This window comes from Bison bison, unplaced genomic scaffold (assembly GCF_000754665.1).
Source record: "Bison bison bison isolate TAMUID 2011002044 unplaced genomic scaffold, Bison_UMD1.0 scf7180017864037, whole genome shotgun sequence".
Classification (NCBI taxonomy): domain Eukaryota; kingdom Metazoa; phylum Chordata; class Mammalia; order Artiodactyla; family Bovidae; genus Bison; species Bison bison.
In genome coordinates, this window is record NW_011494609.1 from 11,948,453 (window position 1) to 11,958,818 (window position 10,366).

At 41.9% G+C, this 10,366-nt stretch overlaps 1 protein-coding gene across 1 annotated transcript; it reads left to right on the top strand.

Moving 5' to 3' along the window:
• Window positions 1–3,551: 3,551 nt before the first annotated feature.
• On the top strand, window positions 3,552–4,660 carry LOC104984974 (histone-lysine N-methyltransferase SETMAR-like). The gene has a single exon (XM_010834956.1). The coding sequence runs from the start codon at window positions 3,555–3,557 to the stop codon at window positions 4,560–4,562; it is 1,008 nt and encodes a 335-aa protein (XP_010833258.1). The 5' UTR covers window positions 3,552–3,554; the 3' UTR covers window positions 4,563–4,660.
• Window positions 4,661–10,366: the final 5,706 nt, after the last annotated feature.

The window sequence follows — 10,366 nt, forward strand, 5'->3', positions numbered from 1 at the left end:
CTGAGCCTCTTCATTCTTTCTGGAGTTATTAGTAATTGTCCTCTGCTCTTCCCCAGTAGTATACTGGACATGTTCCAACATGGGGGTCTCATCTTTCAGTGTCATATCTTTTTTGCATTTTTACACAGTTCACGGAGTTCTCGCAGCCAGAATACTGGAGTGGTTTGCCAGTCTTTTCTGCAGTAGATCACGTTTTGTCAGAATTCTCCACTATGACCCGTCCTTCTTCACTGGCCCTACGTGGCGTGGCGTGGCTCATAGCTTCATTGAGTTACGCAAGCTCCTTCTCCACAACAAGGCACTGACCTATGAAGGAAAGAAGAGAAGCAAAAAGCAAGGGAGAAAGGGAAAGGTTTACCCAGCTGAATCCAGAGTTCCAGAGCAACGTGAAGGCCTTCTTCAATGAACAATGCAAAGAAATAGAGGAAAACAGCAGAAAGGGAAAGACTAGAAATCTCTTCAAGAAAATTAGAGATATCAAACATTTCATGCAGAGAAGGGCACAATAAAGGACAGAAACGGTAGACCTAATAGACGCAGAAGAGATCAAGAAGAGATGTCAAGAATACACAGAAAAACTGTACAAAAACTATCTCAATGACACAGATAACCACGATAGTGTGGTCACTCACTCAGAGCCAGACATTCTGGAGTGTAAAGTCAAGTGGGCCTTAGGAAGCACTGCTTCAAGTAAAGCTAGTGAAGATGATGGAATTCCAGCAGAGCTATTTAAAATCCTAAGTGATGATGCTATTTAAGTTCTGCACTCAATATATTAGCAAATTTGGAAAACCCAGCAGTTGCCACAAGACTGGAAAAGGTCAATTCATCCCAATTCCCAAGAAGGGCATTAGTAAAAAAGTGTTCAAACTACTGGCCAGTTGTACTCATTTCCCATGCTAGTAAGGTTATGCTCAAAAGCCTTTAAGCTAGTCTTCAGCAGTACATAAACTGAAACTTCCAGATATTCAAGCTGGGTTTAGAAAAGGTAGAGAAACCAGAGATCAAATTGCCAGGATTCACTGGATCATAGAGAAATCAAGGTAATTCCAGAAAAATATCTATTTCTGTGTCACTGACTACCATAAAGCCCTTGACTGTGTATCGTAACAAACTGTGGAAAACTCTTAAAAGAGATGGGAATACCAGAGAAATCTGTATGCCGGTCAAGAAGCAACAGTTAGAATCCTTTATGCAACAACTGACTGGTTCAGGGTTGAGAAAGGAGTATGACAAGGCTGTTTATTGTCACTCTGCTTTTTTAATTTATATGCAGAGAACATCATGGGAAATGCTGGGCTGGATGAGTTACAAGCTGGGATCAAGATTTTTGGGAGAAATATCAACAACCTCAGATACACAGATGATACCAGTCTAATGATAGAAAGTGAAGAGGAACTAAAGAGCCTCTTGATGAGGGTGAAAAGAGGGGAGTGAAAAAGCCGGCTTTAAATTCAATATTAAAAATCTAAGTTCATGATCTCTGGTCCCGTCACTTCATGGCAAATAGAAGGGGGAAAGGTGCAAACAGTGACAGATTTCTTCTTCTTGGGCTCTGAAATCACTGTGGATGGTAACTGCAGCCGTGAAATTAGAAGACGATTGTTTCTTGGCAGGAAAGCTATGACAAACCTAGACAATGTATTAAAAAGCAAAGACATTGCTTGGCTGACAAAAGTTTGTATAGTCAAACCAGTAGTCAATGTATGGATGTGATAGTTGGACCATAAAAAAGGCAGAGCATCAAAGAAATGATGCTTTTGAACTCTAGTGCTGGAGAAGAATCTTGAGAGTCCCTTGGACAGCAAGGAGATCAAACCAGTCAATCCTAAAGGAAATCAACCCTGAATGCTCATTGTAAAGACTGAAGCTGAAGCTCCAGTACTTTCACCACCAGATGTGAATAGCCTACTCTCTGGGAAAGACCCTGATGCTGAGAAAGATAGAAGGAGAAGGGGATGACATAGGATGAGATGATTGTATGGCATTACTAATTCAATGGACGTGAACTTAGGCAAACTCTAGGATATGGTGAGGGACAGGGAGGCCTGGCATGCTGCAGTCCATGAGGTCACAGAATTGGACACAACTTGGCAACCAACTACAGAGTGGAGTGTAAAATTTTTAGCGTTTTTCCAAAAGAAGGTTCTGTTTTGTGATCTTTTATAAAAGGATCCAGGGAAGGTATAGGCATAGTATGTCAACTTGGAATTTCTCTGACCAGAAAAATTGTAAGAATTCTGTACAAAAATGCAGTAAAGGGAAATTTCATGAAGGTGGGGAAAAAATAGTGGATCTTGTTGCAAAATATCTGCATGAAAAGTTTACTACTATTATGTATCTGTTTGCTTTTTCAGTAAACCAGTTGGCTGAAATAGTATGCCTATTTTCTCTTACATCTTTCTTATTTACCTGGCTTCATTTTGATCTGCCCTAAAAGTTTGTTGTTGTTGTTAATAAGAGTCCCTAAAAAGAGTTTAGGGACTTCCCTGTGGTCCAGTGGTTAAGACTCCAAGTTCCCAATGCAGGGAGCCCAGATTCCTTCCCTGGTTAAGGAACTGAGATCCCACATGATGATCTGAGCCGCCAAAAGAGGGTGGGGGGAAGAAAAGATTTTACTTCCAGTTTGGCTTTGGACATCAGATGTAAATAATGTTTTTCTTCCTCCCATGGAGAGGCCAACAGGTAAGTTTTTACATGTTCCTTGAGAAACAAACCTGTTGGTTTTCCCAAGGGAAAAATGATGGGGAAAGGAAGGAGCTTTTTTCCCTTTAGTCATCTTTGTAATTGATCCATTTGAAGGCTTAAACAGAAGGTAAAGGTTTTGGTGTCTTTAATACCATGATGGAGACATGTAGATTTATTTTGTTTACTCTTGCTTTCTAGCTATTAGTTAAAAGTGGTATTATCCCAGTGTAGGATATTTTCAGTTTTCACATTTGTATGTTACTGTGATAGTGGTTATAAAATTAATGAGAAATCAGAAAGAAATCAGATTAAGAATGTTTTTAAATACAGAAACAATTGTGACACTTCATGGTGTCAGTGTGTGTAGCAGTGTTGTCCCAATTCTGTTTGTTATTAGGTAATTTATTATTTATTCTAAAGATACTGAATTGCTAGTTGTTGTCATGCTATCATGTATGAAATGCCACTATTGGCACAGAATCCATTCCACTGATTTTTTTCCCCCATCTTAGCATTGAAGTTGTGAGATCTGTTTTTGTAGCTGTTTAATGTAGGTATTGGTCAGTATTGTAAAACTCATTAGTGACTTAATTTGGCTGTTAACTACCTTCTCTACTTAAAGGAAATAAATATTAAATATTTGTTAAATTTTTCCTTCCCCATTGGTGGATGGTATCCAAAAATACTGTTGTATTGATGGGTGCAAAAGTTATTGTGGTTTTTGCATTTTTAAATTTTCCATTTGATAATGCAGTATATTCTTAAATGTGGTTTTGTTATACATCACTTTAATGGGCATTTCTTGATGTATGTTTTTTTCCTAATGACTTACTATTTGCTGTTTATGTTTACTTTAGACTATGGAAATGATGTTAGAGAAAAAGCAAATTCGAGCGATTTTCTTATTCGAGTTCAAAATGGGTCGTAAAGCAGCAGAGACAACTCGCAACATCAACAACGCATTTGGCCCAGGAACTGCTAAGGAACGTACAGTGCAGTGGTGGTTTAAGAAGTTTCGCAAAGGAGATGAGAGCCTTGAAGATGACGAGCGTAGTGCACGGCCATCAGAAGTTGACAACGACCAATTAAGAGAAATCATTGATGCCGATCCTCTTAAAACTACACGAAAAATTGCCGAAGAACTCAAGGTCAACCATTCTACAGTTGTTCGGCATTTGAAGCAAATTGGAAAGGTAAAAAAGCTCAATAAGTGGGTGCCTCATGAGCTGACTGAAATTCAAAAAAATCGTCGTTTTGAAGTGTCATCTTCTCTTATTCTACGCAACAAAAATGAACCATTTCTCGATCGGATTGTGACATGCCACGAAAAGTGGATTTTATCTGATAACCGGCGACAACCAGCTCAGAGGTTGGATCTAGGGAAAACTCTGAACTTGTACCAAAAAAAGATCATGGTCACTGTTTGGTGGTCTGCTGCCGGTCTTATCCACTATAGCTTTCTGAATCCTGGTGAAACCATTACATCTGAGAAGTATGCTCAACAAATCAATGAGATGCACCAAAAACTACAACACCTACAGCCAGCATTGGTCAACAGAAAGGGCCCAGTTCTTCTCCACGACAATGCCCAACCACATGTTGCACAACCAGCGCTTCAGAAGTTTAATGAATTGGGCTACGAAGTTTTGCCTCATCCGCCACATTCACCTGACCTATTACCAACCCACTACCACTTCTTCAAGCATCTCGACAACTTTCTGCAGGGTAAACGCTTCCACAACCAGCAGGATGCAGAAAATGCTTTCCAAGAGTTTGTCGAATCCCGAAGCACGGGTTTTTACGCTACAGGAATAAATGAACTTACTTCTCGTTGGCAAAAATGTGTTGATTGTAATGGTTCCTATTTTGACTAATAAAGATGTGCTTGAGCCTAGTTATAATAATTTAAAATTCATGGTCCAAAACTGCAATTACTTTTGCACCAAATAAACAATTTGTTGTTTATAAGCCACCCAGTCTATGGCATTTTTGTTATAGCAGCCCCAGTATATTAAAACACTTCCTTTCCATATTTAGAAAGGCATACTTCACTGGGAGCAGGAAAGAATAATGTGACCAGGTTCCTCCTGGCTTAATGTTCTTTTTAAAATAACAGTCAGTAAGTACATTGGACTGCTGGAAAGGAAAGCTTGTAACAATAATAACGCCAGTGATCTTGTCTAGTAACAAATATTTATACAGTCGTGTATCCATAAAGTTTGCAAGCAGGCTAGAAACGAGTATTGCATGGTAAGATCTATATCGGTTGTTCATCCTTGGGCTCTTTGTGTTGCAGCATTTCCGGCCAACTTATTGAGCAGAGTGGTCCTCAAGAGCTCCCGTATCAGGGCCCATATCTTTGTTCTCTGCATCCCTTACATCTCATCCTTCTGCAGCTTGGATATCCAGCATAGCAGTGAACAGAGGCATTTGAGTCTCTGGCCGTCGTCTTCCCTCTCACCTTCTTTTGCATGCTGGCTCACACCTGCCCTTGTTTATATTCAGTCTTCACCACATGAACAAACTGGCTGAGACTGGGCTTCTTGGGATGCAGTACAGTATAGCCCAGCACAGTAGGGTTTGAAACTCACTCTGCTTCTTACCTTCCTTTCTACTCTCTAACTTGAGTCTGGTTCCTCCCTACCACTTGCTGAAACGGCTTCATCAGGACAGTTGGTGACATGCTTAGTTCTCAGTGTGGTGACACTTTCCAAACCCTGGTTGACTATTTACATCCATTTGGTTTCAGCCCCCAGAGCACATCACTTCTTTCAGCTCTGTCCTTCCCCAGAGCCCCAAACCTGTAGATCCAACTACCTGCCAGACTCTGGATATTTCCCAAGCCCTTTACACTCAGTGTGTCAATACCAAGCCCACCTGCTTCCCCCAAAACTCCCTAGGTCCCTAGCCTGGCGAGTGGCTGTCTAACCACACAGCCTACTAGACACAGGTGATGATCAGCCCGTTCCCCTCTTCGTCCTTCCTCACACGACCCTTCTTTTGTTCAGGCATCCATTCCCATTCTTGGCCCTATGCCCAAATCCAGGATTGGCTTGATTTTCTCTAAGGATATCCCATCTCCCTTCCATGTGACAGTTCCAACCAGTAATAAAGGCAATTAGTCAGGGCTTAGGATAAAAGAGACATGCTTTTCCTGGATGCTATAAATTTGCATGTAACATCTGGACCTGCACTTCTGGACCAAAGGGGAAGCTGGCTTAGGAGGGAGGAGTCAAGAGCATGACAGAGGGTAGAAAAGAATCTGTGATTGTGATAATACAGTAAGCCACTGAATCCCCCAGTGTGGAACACTGTCATGGTTTTGCTTATTTGATCTATTTGCTTATTGTTCATGTTGATCTGGGTTTCTGTAACTCCTAACCAAAACTCTCATCTCTCACCCACCCACTCCACTGAAGAGTCCTGTCAGCCACCCGCACCAAAATAGGTCCCAGACCCTCCCTCCATTTATTTCCATCCCCACAGCTAGCATCCTAGTCATTTTGTTGTCTAGATAACTTTAACATTTTAAAATACTTATTTGGCTGCACTGGGTCTCAGTTGTGGCAGGCGGGATTTTTAGTTGCAGGGTGTGGGATCTGGTTCCCTGACCAGGGATCTAACCCAGGGCCTCTTGAGTTGGGAGCTGGAGTCAAACACTGAACCACCAGAGAAGTCTCTCCTAGACAACTTTAAAACCTCTCCTGGTCTCCTGTGCCTCCTCCCAGCGATCAGACTTCACATCCCAACCTCTCAGCCCAGCCTCCACTTGGGAGTCCAGATTGATGACTTCAGATGCCCTCAGAGCTCCACCACTGCTCTCACATCCTGGCTGCTGCCTTCCCTAAGCACAACATGTTTGCCTCCTTCGTGGACACCAAGCTTGGTCCTGCCTCAGGATCTTTGTGGGAGCTGTTTCCTCTGTCCAGAGGCTTCTCCCTCAGATCCCTCAGAGTACAGGTCATCTCACCCTTCCCTTTTCTCCCTTGGGAACTTCCCGAACGATCCCATGTACAGCAGCTCCCTTCTGTGTGCTTCCAGCACATTCTATATTAGGACACTGCTTCCTTCAAGGTGCCGTCACCATGGGAAAGAATTTTGTTACTTTCCTTATTGGTATTCCCACTGGAGCAGAAGCCCCAGGAGGACAGGCATTTAACTCTTGTGCCTGTCTATCCCTAGGTCACTCTATCCCTAGGTTGAGGACACCACCTGGTAAGGGGTAGGCAAACTGTTGCCTCTTATCCATTCTTTCTCAGTTCCCCTCAGAACCTTCTCTGTCACCACCATTTCTGCCCTACATTAAGCTTTTAATTCTAAAATTCCTGCAAGCACGTCCTGACTAGCCTGAATCAATGCATGATTTTCCAAAGTGGGTCACGTGGACCCTGGGTAGAGTGGTGGTGAGGATACTTTCGTGAATGTATACAAAAGTCCTGTGGATTCTTGGGGAATTTTTAGACCTTTGTGTGTTCAGGTGATTATCTGACATTCTGCATCACCCAACATAGATTGCCACTTTTGACCAAGCATTACCTATTTTTGTGCTGTTTTGGGTGTGTGTTTATATTTGGCATCAAGTGCGACCAGCTTTCCACAGTTTATGGGTAATAATAAAACTGTAGAAATGATTTTAATTCATAAACAGTGTATATCACATGAAACCCACGTCATACCACAGAAGGCCAAATAAAGGATGGCTTGTCAATTACACACACAAGGTGCCAGAACAATCTCTGCAGAGATCATATGGGCCAAATACCATATGCATGCAGCAATTTGCTTTTAGCAAAACTCATATTCATGTTAATGTTACTGGTTTAAATTTTACTGGTTTTGTAGAGATTTGGGGAGGCTCAAAAGTTAGTTCTAGCTTTATAATTATTTAAAACTGCTAAGTGTTGAACATTTCAACCTTAAGTTTGCAAAGGCATAAGTGGACTTTATAATAGTCATTTCAGCCCGTACTGGGGCTTGTAAGGACATTTGTTTTATACAGTATGCACATGATGTGTATGTACGTGGTTATTCATTGCAACATCCTTTGCGGGAACGAAACACTGGGCACAATTTGTAAAGTTTGGTCAATGGAGAATTTGGTTTTAAAATCTTTGGTACAAGGATTTCCCTGGCCATCCACTGGTTAAGTCTCTGAGCTTCCAATGCAGGGCGCGAGGGTTATCCCTGGTTCAGGAACTAAGATTCCGTAGGCTGCGTGACATGGCCCCCCAAAAATAATAAACATTTGGTACATCTATATAGTGCACTTCAATGCAGCAATAAAAAGGAGGAATCTTAACAAGTACTCATAGGAAACAAACTCCATTAACTGAAAAATGCAAGGTGCCAAACTGTGAAAAATAAGTATATATTATATATACACTTATATTTGCATAAAGCATTCTGGAAGGATCCACAAGAAGCAGCAGCACTGGCAGCTCCTTGAGACAGCCAGACCTCTGGGGGAACAGAAGCAGAATGGAGACTTCTCTGGAAAGCATTTTGCTCTTGTGGAATTTTGAGCCACATAAATATTTCTTCCAAAAATAAACAGAAATATAACAAGTGGCATCTATAATTACATATGCTTACATACAGGCAGGTCAAACTAAAATGCCTTCAGAGGCTTGGTAGAAGACACAGGTGAGAAAAATCACCAGGGCTGGGACCCTGACACATTAGAAAAAGGAAGCCTCCTTACAAGTTAGAAGGTCAAGTGTGCTGTGGAATCACACACAAAGGAGACCAGGAGAAGCTGAAGCGCCCTATTAGAAGGTGAAATTACCTGATTTGGGCATGTTACAAAAAAAAAAAGTTTTACAAACTTTACTGCTGACGTGCACATGCACAGCTCCATGAACGTTCACAAAGCAAACACAACAGTACAAGTAACACACAGATCAAGAAATACAAGATGGTAGGGAAGGAAATGGCAACCCACTCCAGCATTCTTGCCTGGAAAATGCCATGGACAGGGGAACCTGGTGGGCTACAGTCAGCCATGACTAAGCACATCAGCACACACTATAATCTTAAATGGTTGTTTCCTGTTGTATTCTTACCAGAAGAGTTTGGGACTTCCAGTTCTTCCATATCCTTGCCAATATGTTTGGTCTTTTTAAACTTTTGACGTTTTAGATTAATGTGTAACGTTAAAAAAAATAAATACAAGATGGGACTTCCCTGATGGTCCAGTGGTTAAGACTCCAAGCTTCCATTGCATGGGGCCCGGGTTCAATTCCTGGTCAAGGAACTAATATCCCACATGCCACTCGGCCAAAAATTAAAAAACTAAGTTGGGCCAAGATACAAAATTACTGAAAAAACCTTTTTTTAAATAGAAGATGGCCAGCTCCCTTATGAAGCCCTCCATTGCTCTCTTCCAGTCACTAGCACCCCACCCACCTCAATTACTATCCTGACTTCTGACACACAGGATTTGTTTTGCCTGCCTTTCTGTACTGTATGAACAGGATCACACAGTACTGTGTCTGGCCTGCCTCTCAGTACTGTGCTTGGCCTCATCTTGGGTGGAGTTGCAGGCAGCCGTTTCTCATTGCTCATACTTTTCCACCTATCCATTCTCTTGTTGGTAGGCATCTAAGTTGCTGCCAGTTGGGCTTATAAAATAGTTCAGTTATGAAAATTCTATTTCATGTCTTCTTGTGAACAGATGTAAGCTTTTTTTTTTTTGGTATGTTTTTGCAGTGGAGTTACTGAGTCACAGAGTATCTGTTTACTTTTTAAAAAAATACTAAGACTTTTCTTACTGTCTTCCAGTTGCTCCACATCCTTGTCTTGGCAACTTTAAGAAAAGTCACAAGTAAAGCAAACACCTGTGGGCCACCCATCTGTCATCACTTCTGGCCCAGTGCATTGTCAGTTCTCATGGGAGAAAGACCTTCATGAGGCTGAGCTCTCAGCACATCATTCCCTTAAGACCTTGTTGGATTCCCTAGTGGTCCAGTGGTTAGGAATCATGAGCTCTCACTGCTAAGGGCCCAGTTTCAGTCCCTGGTCAGAGAACTAAAATCCCACAAATGGACATCAGGGGGAAAAAAAGAAAAAACAAACCTTGCAATGTCTCCCAGGCCAACAGCCAGATCTCTTAGCCTGGCGTCAAGTGCTCTCTGCAGGATGCCCTTCTTTTTTCTGCCTCTTTTCACGCATTTTCCCTTCCCACTGTCAGTGTGTCCATCCATGCCACTCTAAGGGTTCTGCATGGCTGTCTCATTCTGCTAAGAACATATACCTTGGGATGTTCTGTCTCTTTTAGTGGCTTCCTCTTCCACTTAGTAATTCAGGCCAATTTGTGTATTAATACTTTTCTCCCCACTGAAGTACCACCACGTTCTTGGAATTAAGTCAAGTGGGCCTTAGAAAGCATCACTATGAACAAAGCTAGTGGAGGTGATGGAATTCCAGTTGAGCTATTCCAAATCCTGAAAGATGATGCCGTGAAAGTGCTGCACTCAATATGCCAGCAAATTTGGAAAACTCAGCAGTGGCCACAGGACTGGAAAAGGTCAGTTTTCATTCCAGTCCCAAAGAAAGGCAATGCCAAAGAATGCTCAAACTACCGCACAATTGCACTCATCGCACACGCTAGTAAAGTAATGCTCAAAATTCTCCAAGCCAGGCTTCAGCAATACGTGAACCATGAACTTCCTGATGTTCA

What these genes read in the sequence shown, in the direction of transcription:
- LOC104984974 (XM_010834956.1), top strand. Translation starts at nt 3,555, where the DNA reads ATGATGTTAGAGAAAAAGCAAATTCGAGCGATTTTCTTATTCGAGTTC.